Source organism: Peromyscus eremicus, chromosome 18, assembly GCF_949786415.1.
Source record: "Peromyscus eremicus chromosome 18, PerEre_H2_v1, whole genome shotgun sequence".
Taxonomy (NCBI): domain Eukaryota; kingdom Metazoa; phylum Chordata; class Mammalia; order Rodentia; family Cricetidae; genus Peromyscus; species Peromyscus eremicus.
Window position 1 is genome coordinate 34123434 of NC_081434.1, and position 20596 is coordinate 34144029.

The following is a 20596-nucleotide window of genomic DNA, read 5'->3' on the forward strand; positions in this document are numbered from 1 at the left end:
CTTTTTTTTTTTTTAGATTTATTTATTATGTATACAGTGTCCTGCCTGCATGTATGCCTTCACACCAGAAGAGGGCACCAGATGTCATTATAGATGGTTGTGAGCCACCATGTGGTTGCTGGGAATTGAACTCAGGACCTCTGGAAGAACAGTTACTGCTCTTAACCTCTGAGCCATCTCTCCAGCCCTCATTTCTTTTTTTTTAATTAAGAATTTTTTTTATTCATTTTCCATAGCAATCACAGATCCTCTTCTTCCCTCCTCCTGCCCCTCCAGACTCCCTTCCCAACCTCTCCTCCCCCATGCCCTCCTAAAAGAAAGTAAGGCCTCCCATGGGGAGGCAGCAGAGCATGGTACATTCAGTAGAGGCAGGTCCAAGAGTCTCCACCTGCCTCCAGGCTGTAGGAGGTGTTCCACCATAGGTAGAGGGCTCCAAAAGGCCAGCTCACTGCATCTCATTTCTTAAAGGAGGCTTGTCCTGACCATTCCGACTGAAACTGCTCCTCCCAGTTCCTTTACCCAGCACTGTGCAAAGTCTCATGAAGCTCTTCTTACCATCAGTCACGGCACATATTTTAGGATTTGTGTTGCGTTTATTGGTTGCCGGGCTCCCTTGATACAATGCAAGCTCGGTGAAGGCAGGAGTCTTTGTTGTGGTCACTGATGTAACCAGAATGGCAGTGCTTAATGTATGGCTGTTTGCTGAGTGGATGGCTTTGTGACTGGAAACGATGAGGACAGTGGGAATATTTGTGTTGTGGGGGTAGCAGTGCTGAGCCACATCTGCAGGGATTCGGTGGGTAATGAATTGCCTTTCAGAAAGCCTGGGGCTTGAGGGTAGGGCTTGCACATGCTCGGCAAATGCTCTACCACCTTCTGGCCTTCTGTCTCATTTTATGTGTGCTTTCTATTGGAAGAAGTGTGTCCATGTGGAAAGAGCCATCAGAGAAGGAGAGCCTTGCAACCATAGAGAATGGCTTTGGACAGAGCGAGGACCTTGAGGAGAATGAAGGCAGAGACTGGGATGCTGAGAGGAGCATGGGGGTGCTCCTTCTGCTAAGGTAGAAAGGAAGGATGAGAAATTAATCTTGATGCCGGAAGGTTTATAATGCTGGAAGTTGAAGGCACTCTTGTTGGGTAGGAGGGACTTTTTCAGTGATGAGGGTTTAGAGCATAGCCAAGGTTACTAAGACCAGAGGTTTCAGGAGAAATACAAAAGAGTGGACAGTCTGAAAGAGGGGAGTAGGAGAGACAGGAAGTATTTGCAGAGCATTGTGGAGGCTAGAGGATGCTGGTGGTGACTATGACTTCAGGTGGTTTCCTGAGATGCTCATCCCTCAGCTTCCATACTCACTTGGAGGACCACCTTGTAGTCACACATGACTGCTCCCATCAAGGAGTGGTCTTCCTTTCTTTACTTGGATTTGTCTACAGACCTTGGGGGATGGATGCTCCCTGTCTTAGGCTCCTTACTCAAATACAGTTGCTACTATGTTTTCCGTTCTATAAAGAATAGCTACAACCATGAGAAAATGTGCCAAGCATGGTGGTAATCAAAACGATGATGCCCATCAATGGGGGAAGAGCAGCATAGTGGGGAGATTGTATCCCTGTAAGCCAGAAGATGCTAATTGGTGATGGATGTGGTGAGTCTGGAAAGTACTTTGGCTGCCTCCTATGAAACTGTATTTATGTAGGCAGTTAGGAGTGGGTGAGGGGCCAAAGGGAAGGCAGGTGAAGCCAGTGTACAGTGCCCCTTTGATTTACAACTGTGTTGGAAGTATGTGCTGTTTGAGCTGTGATTAGAATAGGAATATTCTATTGAAGAAATACAAGTTTGAAAATATTATATGGCAATGGTAATACTGAGCTGGAACTCTGTAAGATTCTTTAATTTTCATGGTCTTGGGAGGTAGATATTGTTATGTTCACATTTTAGATAAGGAAATTAAACATTACTACTGAGTAGAGGGATTTTTTTAATTCAAGCCCTAGCCTGAATAATAATAATAATAATAATAATAATAATAATAATGTGAATAATTATTCCATCCACAAATATTCTGCTGAGCTATCAATCCCAGTTGGCGTTGTATACTTTAGATTACAGTCATTTATAAACATACAGCACTCAGGAAAGAAGTTGATATTTTTCAGCGGTCATATGAGGAAAATACTTTATTCTGAATTATTATGGTGGGATGGTAATTCTAGGTGACCCAGCACACGTACAGGTTTTCTATTGAGTTATTATAAACTTGGCTTCTGTCTTGAACCTCTTGGTAAGAATCTGGGACCTGTATAGCTAGAAACATCTTTGACCTCTACTTTTGGGTTTAAGATGATGAAATTTTCTCAGTATCCTGAACTCAGCCCATTAACATGTTTATAACTATGTTGGGCCTTGGGTATGTCTCTATGAAATGCTTGTAATTTTTTTTATAAGGCAGAGTCCACTCGTGACAGATTCCACACCAGATGATTGCTTTAGGACCTCAGAATTTTTTGTGTCATAAAAACATTTGGTGGTAATGTGTTTAAATTCTTCATAACAGATACTGTGATGCCCCAGAGCCTAGAAACATTTGGTGTTCTCATTATTTAACAAAATCTTATTCTCCCTTCAACTGTTTACCAATTCATATGTAATTTGGTATAATCTCAGCAGGATTTGAAGAAGTGAGACTAACTTGTTTTATAGGTTGTTCTTGTGTGGATGAGTAGCTTGTCTGATCATTAAGCTCTATCTGGGAGATAACCTTAGATGTACCTTTTATTGAAATTTTTTGCATCCTGTCCAGGACCTCTATCTTGAGTCTTGATCTGATTGGATATTTAAATTCTCAGATAGGGCTAGTCTGTTCTCAGGTGTGCTAAAATTTTCAGCTTTGACAGGATTTTTTTTTTTTAATGTCTCTGGGCATTGGGGTGGATGTGATCAACTGTGTGGAAAGCAGACTTCATCTTTCTCTCTAGGTTTCTTCCTTGGTAGACCCAATACTTGGGTATGATTAGCATTTTCTTTAGATGTGGGTACAGTGAAATGCATAGCAGCCCACCCCTTACATGACTCTTCCTCCTTATTGATGTCAAACTATTGAAATACTATTACTGACTTTGAAATACCTCCTGGAATGATCCATGGAAAAATCTGAAGTGCAATCCCCTTGATATAGACCCATGGGGGTTAGCCTGGGACTCATGATTTTCCTTTCTTCTTTGTTGTATCTCATAGAGACAGAAACAGTTATATCACCACCACACAAGGGAAAAGGTGTGCTAAAACTCTAAAGAAAGAAAAAGGAAATAAAAATAAAAGAACATTTAGGAAAATAAAAAGAGGTGTCAGCTATCAATAGAGGTTCCATAAAGACTCATGAGCAGCAGGGTGGTCTCATTCAGGCCATTTATTTTAATACATTTTCAAGGTTTAGCATGGAATATCAATTGTATGACAGTCAGTTCCATGTTCTGTTCACTTGTATCTCTTCAGTGCCTCACGTGATGCCCAGTATGCACAAGTGCTCCATATACAGCTATATGACTCTTCACAACAGGGATACATTATGAGAAGGGAGTGGCTGGGCAGTTTCATTGGTATGCCAAGAGTAAACAAAGATGCCTAATGCCATTGGATGATGTAAGCTTGTGGGACTATCATCACATTGCAAAGTGTTGTGATGTGATACAAGCCTGTTTTAAAAAACTGTATACATGGCAGTGGTGATGTGAGTCTCCATAAAGCAAATGCCTACCCTACAACAGATACTTCCCAAAACAATGAATCTCTGAGGTGAATGCTATCAACAAATTTTAATGGATCTTTTCAAACTAAGCCTGGAGAAAGCAACTCCCTCTCATATTATTTTATTTATTTTAAAAATTAAAGCGTTACATCATTTCCCCTCCCTCCAACCCCTTCTCTATCCCCCTATCTTAAGTTTATTACCTCTTTTCTTTAATTACTATCTTCACACATACACATACAGATATAAACAAATAAAGATATAAATACAACCTGTTGAGTAATTTAGTGTTGCTTGTTTGTGTTATATGTTCTTAGGGCTGGGAGGTGATTAGTCCTGGGGAAGACTCACTCCCTCCTCCCTGCATCTCAAACTGTTGTTAATTTTCTGTAACTCCTCATCTAGGGATGGAGTCCATCCATTTGGGTTGTTAATTGGTGTTGGAATTATTCAGGTCTTATTGATATTTCATGGGTGTGTCTCTCACTAATACGTGGGATTTTTTTTAGCCTTCTTCCTTTCTCTTGGCTTGTTATGGGCCAAATGTTTCTGGCCCTTTAAAATTCATGTGCTGTAATTCTAGTTCCAATGTGATATTAGAAGTGGAGCCTTTAAGAGGTGAGTAGGTCGCAAGGGTAGAATCCTCATGAGTGGGATTGTATTCTTTGAAGGAAGCACAGGAGAGTGCTCTAGGCCTCTTTTTGTGATGTGAAAGGGATGCTGTTTGAAGGTAGCTGTCAGCAATCAGAAGTGAAGGCCCTCACCAAAACTTGAGCATGTTGGCACCTTGGTCTGAGAACCTTAGCCTTCACATCTATGAAAGGTAAGTTTCTTTTGCTTATAGGTCATGTGGTCTATGGTACTTTATTATGGTAGCCAGACTTTTTCCTGAGGCATTTGTTTATCTTCTTTCTCTGACCTCAGTCTCTTAGCAGAAGAAGATAGAACTAGAAGCTAATGACTTCTTACAAGGAAAAACAAAACAAAACAAAACAAAACCCACTAGCAATCTACAAACTTGACGGGGTTGTAAATAAGGGGAGAGGTGTTCAGGGTAGGGTGTGAGGAATACAGGGTGTGTTTTGAAGAGAATACAGAAGTGGGGCGCCGAGGCAGAATCATGGACATTAGCCTACAAAAGAGATTATTTATAAAACATGCCCAAGCCGTTCAACTTTGAAGATCCGCAGTCATTAATTTGTTAACAGAATTCTCTGACATGGATCATGTAACAGGTAGCAGGTTCTAGGGATGAGTAGTGGACTAAATGCACAAAGACTTTGTCTTCAATGAACTTCATCCTAGTGGAGACACCCAGTAAGTAAGTAAGGCTCAACATGTCAGAGGATCATAGTAATGTGGGGATGGTCTGGGAGGAGAAATGCTTCCATTTTAAGGAGGGTGATAAATGAAGGCCTCCCTGAGAAGTTAACAGCTACACAATAACCTCAAGGAATTTAGAAGCAAGGCACAGGATATCTGAGAGAAGATTGTTTGGGACCAAAGTGAGTCAATTGTGTTAAGCCTGAGGACTGGCAGCATGTCTGTAGAAGGGAGGGAAGGACAGAAGAGGAGGAAGCAGGCAGCAGCTGAGGGTCCAGTTCCCACAAGTTCAGATAGGCTGTTCTAAGAATTCTGGTGTTTTCTATAGGTGATAGAGGGAGCAGAAGAAGGGTTTGTGGCAAGGAGCGACACAAGAGAATTTACATTTTAAAAGGAATCTTCCAGAAACTATTGTGTTGTGGGATATTTGTTTACACTGTATGGAGATGTGCCATTGTGATTGGTTTAAAAAAAGCTGAATGGCCAATAGCTAGGCAGGCGAGAATAGGCGGGACTTCCAGGGAGAAAGAGAGGACTCTGGGAAGAAGAGAGGAAAGAGACGCCAGGAAGATGCGGAGCAAGTCAGACATATGGTACGGAGGAGAGGTAACCAAGCCACGTGGCAAAATGGAGATTAATAAAAGCAGGCTAATTAAGTTACAAGAGCTATCTGGGAAATAGCCTAAACTAAAGGCCAAGCTTTCATAATTAATATTAAGTCCCCATGTTACTCTTGGGGAGCTGGTGGTCCCACAAAGGAAGGTCTACTACATTTGAGAAAGCTTGCTGTGGTGTTGGAGCATATAGTAGGCATGGCTGGGGTAGAAGGGGAAGCCAATTTCCTTTAAAACAATAGGACAATTGTTTTAATTCCAAAGGAGGTAGTAGGGTCCAGACGTAGCGGAAGTGGAGAAGAGTCTTTGAGAGATGGTGGACTTTATGTATTTTCTGAAGGACAATTCTCTATGACTTGCTATGGAATTTATTTGGAACCTGAAAGGAGAAGAGTTAAAGACAATTCTACCTTTTGGTTGAACATCTATAAAGATGGAGCCTTTCTCTACTGAGATGGGAAAGATTGGAAGGAGTAGACAAGCATGTGCCTGCATGTATGCACGAATGTGTGTGTGTGTGTGTGTGTGTGTGTGTGTGTGTGTGTGTGTGTGTTAGGAAGTCGTCTGGGATCATGTCAGCTGGGGACATGTTAGGATTGAGTTGTCAACCTCACAGCTATGTGCAGCTTTAGATAGATGAGTGAGAGTTTTGGGCGGTGGTTGGGGCCAGAGATAAAAATTTGGGAACCAACAGAACACTGATATTTAAACACAAGACCAGGGATGATCTTTATGGGGTAAGTGTAAATTAAGAAGGAAAGAAAGGCATCTAAGGACTGAGGCCTGAGCTGCCAGGATCAAGAGGTTGGGTTGAGAGAACCAGAATGAGTGATCAATTAGGTGGGGAGGGACTTTTGTTCCAGAGAGGAGAGACATCTGATTTAAGAAGGAATAGAAAACAGTGAGTGCAGACAACATTTGGGGAGATTTTGGTATAAAGTAGAATGGAGAAATAGGATGAGAGCCGGAGGGGAAATGAGTCAAGAGAGAGATCTTTTTCTTTTTTAAAGATGGGAGAAATAACAGCAAAATACACTGTTGGGAATGATTGTACGGAGGAGAAAATGGATACTTTGAAGGAGGGGGCAGTTGAGAATTGCTAGAGCGAAGGTCTCAGTGAGCAGGTGGGCACTGGTGTAGGGACTGGATGGATATTTTCCAAATCTCCCTGGCTTGCTTTGATTCTTTATTTTCCTCGGAGTGGGCAGTAAGTAGCCTGCTCTGAAAGGATGGAGACGGAGGTGCCCCCTTGATGATTCTTTTACCATGGAGGCCACTGACCATTCCTGTTACCTCCAGCAGCTCCCTAGTAGCCACTGCAAAAACAAACCTCAGTCAAGTGAAGTCACACAGTGTTTATGTTGTAGGAGAAACAGTCTCCTAGCCACTGCCTCTCTCTGGGGCACTCCTGCATGAACACAGCTGGAACCTACCCTTCTAAGATACCTGTCCATAGGTGCAAGTCCTGCTGGAAGCATGTTCCTGGTTCTCCATTGGAGAAAATAAAGACATCTCCTTTAATGCAAGCTTGAGGGCTGGAGCAGACTCTTTTGTTCAACAGGATGGCCAAGTCTGCGCACAGTGTCTGGAACTCCACACCATCCCTCCTGCCTGTGTGTCCCAATGCTGGCACAAGATGTCTCTGTGTTCTCAGGAACACCCCTGCCCCGAATTCCTGGTTATGATGCTGATCTGGCAGACCCCTTCATGGCTTATTTTCCTCATCTGTAAGATAAGGGTAATAATGGTCTATACCCCTCATGGCTGTTTTTAGGAGTCAATCAATCACAGTAACTTATTAGACTTATTAGGGCTGGAGAGATATCAGTGTACCCTTTTCTGCCCCTCTTTATTTCTGTCTTCTTTATTTCTCTCCTTTTGTCATTTAATCAGATTCTCTCTGCAAATGTGACTTTAATTCTCTTGTGCTGGAAAGCCTTATCTCATCAGCTCGACGGGACACTTCTTATGGATGAGGCCACACCCTTTAACCTCTTAGTGTTCTATTAACTAGGAAGTGGCTACATTATCAAGACCTTAAATTCTTACTGGGACATTCTACTTGTTCAGCTTATTGAAGAAGTAAATCTTTGAGCTGTCCAGTGCGGAATCCTGCAAGTCCCCTCTCCTCCAGGCCTTATCTGGTCTGTGTGCAGCTCACCTGCAGCCCAGTCCAATTCCTGGACCACCCTCACTGCCCAGAGGCCTAGGAGCAACTCCCCGGCGGGCTCCCCTTCCTGGCACATGCCAGAGCACCTGATCCAGCCCCACACATGGCCTCAGCTGCTTGTCCTCTCTCAGGACCCGCCTTTCTCTTCCCTTCTGAGATCGGCTGCCAATCTCCAAGATTTTTTTTGTTGCTTCCTTTCGTCTGTTCCCCAAAGCACCTGGGCTTTGAAGAGGTTGTTGAAAAGGAGTGGGTTGTTTCATTTTTTTAAATGAAAAAGTAGGAGTCTTCATAAGGAAAATTGGCAAGATCTAAAGTTATTTGCATTTCTTAAGAATAAAAAAAGTTTAAAACTTTTCTCTAAAAAATAGAGCTTTGAAATATGCTAAAAGACAAAATTCATCTATGCGTCAAATGCCTGCTACAGACCGGGGGCCCTTGAGTTCAGCAGCATCTGGTCCAAGCCAAGAAGGTCTCTGAACTAGACCTGCCTTGGGACTTGTGGGATTGTGTCGTAATTCATCCCTAATGTTTTCCTCTGTTTCAGAACATAATCAGGCCAAACAGCTTGTCTGTGTGCCCGTGGATGTGACAGACACTTTGAGATGCTTTCGAGAGAGCCTGGAAAAGTCCAAGTATCATAACAGATCAGTCCGACACAGCAGAAAGCTGCTTTCATTACTTATTGCACAGACACAAGGTAAAGGTCTATTCTGTCCCGTGATCTGGACTTACATGGGGAACCATCCTGCAGAATGTTCTGGCCTCACAATCTTCTCGTGGCAACATGCTTCTCCCCTGGCAGCCTTTCCCATCTTGTCTAGCAGATTTCATCATCTCTCTCATACACTTTACTCCAACCAAGACACCCGACCTGCCTTTAAACTTTCTGCTCAACTAGCCAGCTTCCTGGAATACGGGAGACATAAAGCAAAATGGTGTCTATTAAAGTTTTGGTTCTGTGCCTCGGAGTTCTTGGAGCTTTCCTTGCAGGTGTAGAGCTCTGATAACCATCCTTTGAGAGACGACTGACTCATCCCAAGTTAAGCAGAACCTTTTACCAGGTACCACTTATCAGTCTCAAAGAAATAGATGGACTTAAAAAATAAGCATCCTTAAAATTTCTTTTACAGGGACTGGGAGAGGGAGGAAGAAAGAGCGAGAAGGTTTGTGTGGCATGAAGGTAGAAGGGAGTCTTTGGAGGGGAGAAAGGGGGCCAGGGAAAGGAACAGGGGAGGACTGTTAGGAGGGGTGAGTGAAGACGAGGTCTAGATGCTGGGGATAGTTCAGTGACAAAGTGCTTGTCGTCCAAGTATCAAGACCTGGGCTTCATCTCTCGAGGCCATGTAAAACCAAGCCCGCTCAACACCACAGTCGAGACAGTGGTTCCCTGGTGCTCACTGGCCAGCCAGCCTAGCTTCATTGATGAGCTCTGGGGAGTATGCTAAATTAATTCTCCCTATCGTATTTACACCTTCCGATTTCTAGATACGTTATTGGTGCATGAGGACATGAGTTACAAAATCAAGGGAAACTCCTCAGAACAGTTCTCCCAGCTCACCCTGAGGCTCACCCGATACCGGAACATTCTCAGTAGTTCATCCCTAGCCCTCAGGTTGTGGACTGCAGCCCCCCTGGATCACAGCTTTTCCCTTGGCTCCTCCACATTGCTTCCCTGGCCCATTTTTTCCGTGTGTTCTCTGATCTTCTAACAAGATAGATTTTTCTCCATTCCTTTCTTCCTGTCTCAGGTCAGAGCTACAAACATGTTGCTTCTCTCCAAGAGCTTTCTGTCCCAGAGGTGAACTAAAATCTCAACTATGGGGAACTGTTTTTCAGAAGGCATACTCAAGCCCTATGACTTCCCTCACCCCCAGCTTGCAAAAGAGGCAGAGTACTAGCTCAGCTTTAGCTTGTCTGTATGTCCTTTTGTAGTGCCTTAGGCTGTCTGCCTGTCCTTCTGTAGTGCCTTAGGCTGTCTGCCTGTCCTTCTGTAGTGCCTTAGGCTGTCTGCCTGTCCTTCTGTAGTGCCTTAACCTGTCTGCCTGTCCTTCTGTAGTGTCTTAGTCTGGCTGGCTGCCTGTCCTTCTGTAGTGTCGTAGTCTGGCTGGCTGCCCCTCAGTAGTGCTTTTCCTGAAACATGAAAGTACAGAGCCCATCCACTTAAACAGCTGCTAACTCCAGTATAAATCCTGGACCCCAGATGCTAAGAAAACTGCATCCCTCTGACTGTGGAAATGTGTATATAAAAGCCTGTCCTTTCCTCTCCCTTGGCATTCCTTTACATTTTTGTCTTTTCCCTCTTTCTCTACTTAACGTTTCCCGTTTTCCACCCATACTCTCAGGAGACAAAGGAGGGGCAAACAATCCGCAGTTCTCCTCAGGAAAGGTGGACTTCTGCCTGGGAACAGAGGAGATGCACATGCCGATACCCCCTGACCTTTCTCAGGAAAACTTCCGAGTTTTCAGCTCCGTGGAGAAAAGCAAACTTCCCTACTCCCAGCTAGGGCTGGTGATTTCTTCCCATTACCAAACTATCGGTAAGGCTAACCCGTTACGAACTCTCAGTGTGGCCCTCAGTGTCAGCATGAGATGACCTCTGGTCCTGAAAGGTTACCTTTAAAAGTAGGATGAGGGCTGTAGAGACAAGATACTCAGCCAGTAAAAGTGCTTGGTGCACAAGAGTGGAGACTTTAGTTCAGTCCTCAGGACCCATGTCAAGGTGGAAGGAGTGAACCGATTCCACAAAGTTGTCCTCTGACCTTGACGTGTGTGCCACAGGATGTGCCCACCTGCAACCACCCCCCCAACACTAATAAGTGAATTAAAAAAATTTAAGAACAATGAAAGAACTCGAATGTACGGTCTGTTCATCACAGTCTTTTAGGCTATGATAGAACATTCTAGAGATAGAAGATGCCTCTGGCCTCCTGCTGTTACTCACCTGGCTGTGACCACTGTAAGACTGTAGGCCACTCCTCTGCCCAGTTCTCTTGGTGGAACTGTGAGCCTCTTGGGAGTATGGTGACATTGGCAAATACTTCTGCTCTGCCTTAGATAACCTCATTTTTCACATCTTTCTCTTAGATGTGGCTTTTCTAAAAATCCAATAGTGTGTTCTTCATCCATATTGTGTGCCCAGGGACAGCCCCCTTTGCAACAGACATCTTATAACTCTCCCTTTACTTCCTAAAATAAAATCTGTCGTTCATATGTTGTTTGGGATACATGATTTCTGAATATTCAGTACAGAGCTGTAAAGATAAAATAAGGAGGAATACAAGATTGCTCTATAATTAGATTCTATGGTTTAATATATAAATGAGAAAGTGCACCAGGCAGCTGCTACCATCTCAAATAGGAATTGCCAAGATGATGGGTGTAGATTGACCCAGGTGTGCTGTATTGGTGAATCAAGTTCTGAACAAAACCAAACACTGCAATGGTTATATTTCTGGAAAATTCAGGGCAATTAGAAATATGACAAAAATATCCGTAAAAAAACAAAACAAAACCCTATAAAACGAAGTTAGATATTGGCCTTCATGAACAGGGATCTTACTTTTCTTGGTCACTGTGGCGCAAGTTTCTGCAGAGCATCCTGCCTCCCTGCTTGTTACCTGCAGCATTCCAGGTGATGCTGCCTCGTGACGGCGCACAGAACCATGCCTTAGGTCTCAGAAATGCCCTCTAGGAGAGAGGGCTGCCCACCTTAGAAATTCCTGCCTTGTCGGTTCGTTTCTTCTGGTTAGACAAGCCTAATTACCTATGCATTTATTAGAAAGCCAAAAAGTGCATGATAAAAAATATTCCCCACCACCCTGCATCTAGGAAAGGAAAAAATCGGATCTGCTAGGATCTCGTCAGCTCTCTGCTGAAAACCAACTCTTGGGACCTTCCTGTCTTGTGTGTGTGATAGCCACCTCTCCAAGTGGCATTCTGGGACCTCTAGAATTTAGGCACTACCTCCCTCTTGAGGGTCCCAGTGCACTCACTTTCTTTGGAAAGTCAAACTCCAACCACCCCTCCTCATAGCTGTAGCCTCCCCCCACTCCGCCCTAAGTCTCGTTAACCAGCTCTGCCTGCACGGCTTCACTGCGCATTCTCCATGGGGCCTCTTTGTTTCTGGGGCATTAGACTCAATCTCCCGTTCTCCGGTGTTCAAACAGAACCTCGTTTGCTCTCTCTCTGGGTATATATAGCGTGTGACATTTGAAAACACTATTAACTTGAAGCTTTTCTCGCTGCTGTCTACACAGTTAAGAAATAATGCGGTTGAAAATATTCTTGCAAATATAAAGGAAATATTTTTCTTAGCGCTGACATTTGTTCTTGGACTTGATTAAAAATACAGATGTTCTCCAAGCCAGCAACCAAAGGAGCCTTAAAGTCCAGGTGTTGCATGCACTCGGAAATCTCTTCATCTTCGCAGAGAAGAAAAGGTAGTGCTTTGGAAGTTAGCCAAGACACACATTTTTTGTTTGTTTGATTTCTTTTTTAATTAGGAAAAATATTTTCTTCCATAAACGCTAGTTCTACAATAATATTGCATGGAATCGCTTTATTCGTCACGTGACCTGAGACAGGTTCTACAGGGGACAAACACTGTGGTTTTATCCTCTAATATTTGCAGTGGCCACATCCTCGGGCTGCTTGCTTTTCCTCCTGGTGGGGAAGGGGGGGCGGGGACTGCTTTCATTACTGGCCTCAGAGGACACCCCACTCCGTGCTCTGTTTCCATCTCAGGGCTGCTTTTAAGTGTTGGTGTCAAGCTCTCGATGACATATTCAGGAAGCCAGATGCGCTGCACACCTGGAAGGAATTTGGCACCCCCCTCCGCAGTGCCACCAACAGCTGTTCACCTCCTGATTTCAAAGACTACAGTGAAGAGTTTCTGTCAAAGCTTGGCATTTGGGGGTGTGTGCAAGGGGCAGTGATCGCAGCAAAGATAGCACAGTGAGTATGGGCATGGGATGGGCCATGTGCCGGCCACCACCCACCTTCGCCACCTCTATGGTTGTTATGCCCATCTACGCCTCCTCTATGGTTATGCCCATCTACAGGGCAATGCAATTTCATGCCGTGATATTTTTACTTACTGGACTGTCCTCTCCTGTGGCATTTCTGCCCCCAGGAGATGAGTCTCACCTGAGCACAGACCTTTTCTTTCTGTATTGATGCATCATCATCATCCCAAGTGTCTGGCATGGAGTTGGCTTTCAGTAGTACGTAAATAATGAATGAGTACAGGGAGTCATCGGTGTGGGGCAGGAGGATAGCATGCAGGCTGGCTACCCAGGCCAGGTTTGAGAGCATCCCAGGAACCCTGTGTCCTCAGGGTGTTATCTGTCCTCTGAGATTCAGCATCCTCGTGTAAAGACTGGTTGGGGAGACTCACACAACCCACTGGACTAGCGAGCTTGGTTTGCCACAACAGTAGCACGGATGGGTGGCCTCAAGCTACAGACATCTGTCATATTATAGAGTTAGAGGCTGAGACCTCCCTTGTGGCTTGTAGGTGGTCACTTTTCTCTGCGTCTTCACATGGTGTTCTCTCTGAATCTGCCTGTATTTAAATCTTCTCTCCTTAGGAGGACACAAATCATACTGGACTAGGGTCCATCCCTGACCTATGCCACCATTGTCATTGAGTGCCCCTTTAAAGACCCCATCTCCAGGGTACTCACGTTCTGAGGTTACCAGGAGTTTTACCACAGCACACCTCCCAGTCTATCACACAGTAGCATTTGTTCCTTACCACTGCCGTTACAAGTTGCTCCAGGTTTTTTTTTTTTTTCTTTTTTAAGCAAAACAAATTTCTGTTGCTTTGTGGTGCTAAGGATTAACCCCGGGCTCCTCACACACTAGGCAAGCAATGACCACTGAGTGACAGCCCCAACCTCTGCACACATTTATCATCTTACAGTTAGGAAGTTCGAAAGTCCTGAAGTCAGGGTGTTGTGGGGTTATGCCTCCTCTGCAAACAGTAGGGCAGAGTCTGTACCCTGGACCTTTGCTGCTTTAGGATCTGCTTTTGCTCCATGGCTCACAGACCCTCCTGAAGTTTTAACATCGGCCGTCTACTTTCCACCGTTTCTGTCCCCGTCCCCTCACTCTGGCTCCACCTCTCCTGACCTTTACTTCCACCCTCACATTTCTGCTCCTCGGGCCTTCTGGTCCTTCTCTTTCAAGTACCACTATGGCTCCACTGGACCTGTGAGGACAATTGCGGATATTTACCCCATCTCAAGGTCCTTAATCTAATTGCATCTGCATAGACTCTTGCCATAAAAGGTACTTTCCCAGGTTCTTGGGATTAGGGTACAAGTGTCTTTTGGGCCTTGATTCAGCCTGCCACACATAAATGTTTATCACAATGCTTTGTGTACAGTTAACATCTCACATAATAACTGTAGGAAATTCCAAAAGTCCGGAGTTAAAAGAGGTACCCTTTCTCCAGTCACTACTTTAGTTCACTGCAGGGCATGATAAAGAAAACTCCACACTGTATTTTGAATTATATGGCATATTAAATGACAAAACTTCTTTAAACTTTCACAAAATTGGCACTTTTGGAAGTAGAGGAAGTAATGTATTTCTCTAAAAGTATTAAACATGAAAGAACATCTGTCAATTTTGACTTTGTGGGAAGGATCTTATCCTCGGACTAAAGCCAAACAGATACATACATACACATTTAAACACATATACACATGAACACACACATATATACATCTACAGCAGACTTAGGACTTGGTAAAGCATGGAGTGAGACCTAGAAAAGAGAGGAAGATTGGCACACGGGAAGAGACAATCATTGCTGAGGGCACCTCAGCTTGGAGCCTCTGAAATTATTACCTAGTGATTTCAAGCAAGAAAGTCATTTCCTGTTCCTAGCTGTAAGCTGTAAGTCTCCCAGAGGAGACTGAGGCTACAGGGACTATATAGTCTCATATTCTCAGAGCAGATGACACTGTTGAGCGCAGAGTCCCACCTCTGGCACCCACACAGATGACCTGTATTGTCCCTACAGCCTATCCAGCTGCCTGGTCTTATTCATCTAAGTAAGATTTAAGAGAAAGTAATCTGGTTTATAGCTGCAATGGCTGGTTGCAAGTGTCACATAAAGAAAACACAAACTCCTCCAAGGGACATAAGAGGAAACAATCATAGTGGAGAGGCATGATTTCCATTTTGGCTGGAAAGGCTTAATGTGGTGAATGGCAACATACCCTATGGCCCCAGCCTTTGAGGGCAATTACTCAACCACACTCACATAAAACCTTCTTATTCCTCTTTTTTTTTTTTTGGCCAAAATTTTGGGAATTCTAGGGATTTACATGGTGGAATTAATAAAATAAGCACTCATAATTTTACTTACATTTGTCTTAGCAGTGGAAGAAAACCCAAGTTGAAGTTGATATGTTTAAATAGGATACATCTACACAATGAAACACTATAATTCTTTAAAGTAACAATGTTAAGTCCATGAATAGAAAAGTGGCTTATGTAATATGTATTGAATCTATAGTGTCTATGGTATAATTTTAATCTTAATATGAACATGCTTTTGTTTCTGTGTGTGTGATGATAGATCCCAGTGGTAGGATCTAGGGTAATTTTTCATCTTCTTCTTTACTTTTCCTTAAGTTTTCTTGCATGTTTTTGTCCCCTAGTGTTTCCTGGGTTCTAGACACACTTTCAAACATATGCATATCCAAACTGTGGAATGTTGTCTACTAATTGGCTTTTTTTTTATCATTATTTAGGTTTATTAAGACCGCAAATGTTAAGAAGAGAATCAACGCTTGCATCCTGTCTGCACTGCTTTTTCAGGTAACGGCTTATGTATGTTTACTGGAGTGAGGCAGTCATTTATGTAATCATAAACAGATGCGGTTCATCCAGAGCATTAAAGCCGCAGGTAGAAAAATAGCACGAGCTCCTACTGAAACCCACAAGCTCATCTTTCCTGCGTTGGCGGCAAGTGGCTGGCACCTTCCTTCCCTGCTAATGGGACCATCTCGTTTCTGTCTCCTTTTTCCTCTGATGGACACAGTTTTATACACAGGGAAACTGAGCTTCCTGTGTCTAGTAGGATACCTTTTGGTTGTCGGTATAGTGCCAGTCTGCTTGACTCACATGGTTGCCAGGGCTTCCCTCCTCTCTGTTAAATAAGGTTATGCTCAGCTGCCTGGGAGAGTACCGTAAAGTACAGGCCAGTGATAAAGTGATCTAAGGCTACAGGAGTGTGTGTGCTCCTCAGGATGTCTCACTAGAGAAGAAAGATGCTTTCCCCTGAAACATGAGACATCAGAGAGTCGGGATATAACCAGGGCCTTTGCAGTCTGCCAGAGGTCCTCTTGGTGTTGATGGATGGAGAGATGCCCTTGCTGCGTGCACCACAGTCCGCGGATGGCTTCCAGAATCTGGATAGATAACTTCTTTGGGAAAGGCTTCTTCGAGTTGGAGGCCAGACTTTACACTTTCCTCACATTCCAATATGTGTGGCTTGAAAGGGAAGCGAGAGACGTGAAGAGCGTTGGGATTGATGGCCTGGCTCTGACCCCCATGCTGCAGCCTTAGCTGCTTGTTTGGTTCCTTGCTTATACATTTATGTTCTAGAAAGTGTACTATTAAAAATGGTTAACTTTTTGTTTAGTGTGATATTAAATATTACTATATTAGTAATGCTACACCTAAAATAAACATTAGCCTGTGAGATTTATTTTAGAAGCTGGTCAATTTTTTAATTAGTTGAAAATTTTTATCATTTTCCTCCCTCTCTTTCTTAGCGCCAATCTCTCCCAAATTACACCCCCCCCCCCGTACCTCTTAAATTCACGGCTTCTTTTTATTTCATTGATAATGTTACACATATATGCCTAAACATAAGACTATAGCCTACTAAATCCCTTTAGTGTTATTTGTATGTATGTGGTTTCAAGACTGACCACTTGGTTTTGGGTAACAAATTAGACTCGTCATAACAAATTGGACTCATCCTTGGGGAAGACAGTTTCTCCCACTCTCAGCATTTCTTCGTTGCCTGTAGTTCTTTGTCTACAGGTGGGATCCTGAGAGATTTCCTCCATCCATGTTAGCATGTCTGTTGGTGGTGTTCTCGCTCTGGTCCTGCTGGGCAGCTTGTTCAGGTATCATGGGTGTTGCTTCCCTGTCATTTCTAGGGATTCGATCTCACAGCAGTGCTCCTGGTGCTCTGGCTCTTACAATCTTTCTGTCCCTCTCTCCCTCAATGTTCCTGAGCCTTCTGTGCAGGGGTTGTGTTGTAGATGTATCCATCGGCACCCTATTATCAGTGGTTATCTGCATTTTGACAAGTTGTGGTCTTATGTAATGGTTTCTGTCAGGCTGAGAGCTACACTCTTCTATGGGTATGAGGATAAATATAATGCTTAGGGATGATGCTGACGTAGTAACGTGGCAGTAGTAGGTTCTCCTCTAAGATCATGACCTCACCAGCTCTGAGTATTTGACTAGGTTTCCAGTACCAGGCATAACTTTGATTTTCCTCTTCTTGAGCAGGCCTTAAGTACAATTAAGGGAACCGTTGGTTACTGCCAAGATAGAAATGCCACTATTCCACCCCTGAGTGTATTGTGCCATGCTGGTCATTATTGTAGTTGTGTCATAGCCAGGTAGGAATGTTGGTTGCTTACCTCCCTTGGAAGCTTTCATGGCATGTTCCAGTACTATAACAGCTAGTTCTCAGGGAGGGGGAGAAGCCTGCTGATTTTAAAAGTGGTTTTACAAAGCCAAGGAAGAGACCTTAGAATTTCTAACAGCTGTATTCATCTTTGAAAATTGGATGCCTTATAATGTTACTAAGTGATCCAATTGAAAAATCTTCCTGGATAATATGCATTAAAGTAATTTCATAATGTTTTGTCTTCAACAAATGGTTACATATTAAAATAATCAAATAAATATTTCCAAATATAAAATTTGGTTTTATAAATAGGTCTTGCTTTCCTAACATATTGCATACTGCTGGTCACATGAGTTACATAAGAGATACTGGTTTAGAATCTCCTCTGCCTGGTTTAGACTTCAAGTCCATCTTACCTATCTATAACTTGACATACTCAAATATCATAGTGCTGTGAGTTAAATAGACATGACTTGGAATCTTTTTATTCTATCATTAACTGTGTAAACTCATATAAGTTAATTGTTTAAGCCTTACTGGTACCATTTGTGAAATAACAATCCTTTGTTCTAAGAGTAGGTTAGTTGAGAATTAAGTGAGATAATATTTGTACAGAATTTACCAGAAACACCCAACGCAGGCATCACCAAATGATAATATAGTGATATTTTCTCTGAAAACTGTAAGTATACTATTATAATGGAATTTATAAAGCCCACCTGGAGTGAAAACAGTGTTTGGAATCGATAATGACGATAATATTAATAAGCACCGTTTATTGTGACGGGCAGTACACAGAGCACACACGAAGCCCTTCAGGAAGGTGCAGGCACCTGTTTTCACTTGCTCATTTCATCGGTGCAGGTGAGATCGTGGCTCTTCATTTCACTGTTTTTCATTTTTCCAGAGTCTGCTCCGTACTACACTCCCACATCCCAAAGCTGAACGTAGCTATGCTCAGTACGAAATCACTCAGCTCCTCCCAGGCATCGAACTCTTCACAGATAAATACAGGGCTGACATCTCCAGTGTTATTGCAACTCTATACTACATCATCCGTGAACTGCACTACACTAAGTACAACCTCACAGTGAGTGATCTGTAAAATCAACCACGCTTTTTTTTTTTAAATGTTGTTAGTATCATGAATTACCTTCCATGCAATAATGTTTTTTATTATGACATTTTCATAATGTGTTTTGATCATATTCATCTCCCACATTAGTGCCTCTTATCTCCTACTCTCTGGGATCCTCTCTTCCCAGCTAGTACCCCTTCTAGTTTTATGTTTTTTGTTTTGTTTTGTTTTTTGATGACTCAATGAGTTCTATTAGGGTCGCTTAAAGGAACAGTGGTGAGAGGTGATTTATAGGAGTGTGGGAACCTTAACAGTGTTTACATGGCCAAAGGAAATGTCCCTGCCCTACACTTAACCATCATTTGATCCTTAGGGTCTTGTGAGACCCTCCTGTCCTAGCTACCCCTAGCTGCCTATAAATCTTCAGGGATAAGTGAGGCCTCGTACGTCTCTTCCCATGCCATGCCATGCTGTTGCTGGGTTGAATCGTGTGCAGGTTTATACAGGTAATCCTAGCTGCAGTGTGTTAAGAGTGCCATGGCCACCTCATGCCCAGAAGACAACATTCCATAACCCTCTACCCTGTCCTATGACTCTTACATTCTTTCTGTCCTCTCCTCCATAATGGTCTCTGAACTCTGGAGGAGACAGATGTCCTATTTATACCTAAGTCTTGAGCTGTCATTTTTCCTCAAGACTTTGACCGGTTATAAGTCTCTGCAGTTACCTTTGTTCTCTGCAAAAATCTTAATCAATAGGGTCTCACCATCTACTTCTGGTGGGCAACCAATGTAATGAAAACTGCCTGTATTGTTTTGGGGGCCATAGGGAACCTTCTGTAGTCTCCTAAGGGGGGTAGCCTTCCTCTGCACTAGGATTGTCACTTAGTAACCTATGGCATCTGGAAGAACTTTGTCTGCCCACATAGGCCACCTCCATTAAAAATCGTTTATCATTACTTTTGAAATTAGTTTACCAAGTGTCATGTTTTCTTATGGATTTTTCATCTAATCTTAATTATATTTGACCCTTCTCCTCATCCTCATCTCCCCAATCTCTCTCTTCTCCTTACCTGCTTTAAACTTTTTTTTTTTTGTTTTTTTTGAGACAGGGTTTCTCTGTGTAGCATTGCACCTTTCCTGGATCTCACTCTGTAGACCAGGCTGGCCTTGAACTCACAGAGATCCGCCTGGCTCTGCCTACCGAGTGCTGGGATTAAAGGCGTGCGCCACCACCGCCTGGCCTGCTTTAAACTCTTTACCTGAACCTTCCCCTTCAACTTTATATCACGTGTGTTCTACTCCTCCCCGCCTTTTAAAGCCTCTTAATTCACTGTGATGTATTTCCTGACTTAATGTCTACTTTCCAAATTTCACTGGTGTGTATTTAGTTAGTTCTACTACAACTTGTAAAGCATGCATGCTCCAGATTCTTCCCTGTACTTCCAAAACTGTGTTCATCCATAGTCTCTTGTTGACATTTTTATTCGCATTACATATCTATTGGATTATTGTCTTTTTTCATACTCTCTTCCTTCATTCTTCTTTCTCTCAAGACATTTGCTGAGACCAACTAGAATGCCTCGCTGATGTCAAACAGGAATCCGGGGCATTTAAGACTCACAGAGTTAAGGCATAGTTCTTGTCAATGTCCAAACCTTGAGATGAGTTTCGCTTCTATCACATCCCGTCTCTTCTCTGTCAAAGATGCATTGAAGAGCAGCAAACTCTAATGGTGAGATAAAAGGCAGTCAATCATTCCTCACTGTCTCCAGAACCCCCAAGTCTGAATACAGCCCATCAAAGTGTATATCACAAATCGGAAGTTGAATGCACTTAGAAATAAACTAATATGCTCTAGACTCTGGCCATTTTGATTTTCCCTGCCTCATCTCTTCTTTTTTTGTATGCTCTTCTGTCTGTTTTTGAAGTGTCTACTCCCTTTCACGTCTGCTTTTGGTAGCAATTCTTTCTCCTTTTCTGCCTCTTCCAGCTCTTC

The 20596-nt window shown here is 43.1% G+C and overlaps 1 protein-coding gene across 1 annotated transcript in view; it reads left to right on the plus strand.

The window, feature by feature from the left end:
* The window catches only part of Cfap54 (cilia and flagella associated protein 54), a 299598-nt gene that overhangs the window by 145513 nt on the left and 133489 nt on the right, over positions 1 to 20596 (plus strand). Inside the window, exons 40-45 of the mRNA XM_059245690.1 lie at positions 8398 to 8550; positions 10196 to 10390; positions 12205 to 12292; positions 12597 to 12806; positions 15620 to 15686; positions 18428 to 18610. Coding sequence (XP_059101673.1) covers positions 8398 to 8550; positions 10196 to 10390; positions 12205 to 12292; positions 12597 to 12806; positions 15620 to 15686; positions 18428 to 18610 — 896 coding nt within the window. The remainder of the gene's footprint in view (positions 1 to 8397; positions 8551 to 10195; positions 10391 to 12204; positions 12293 to 12596; positions 12807 to 15619; positions 15687 to 18427; positions 18611 to 20596) is intronic.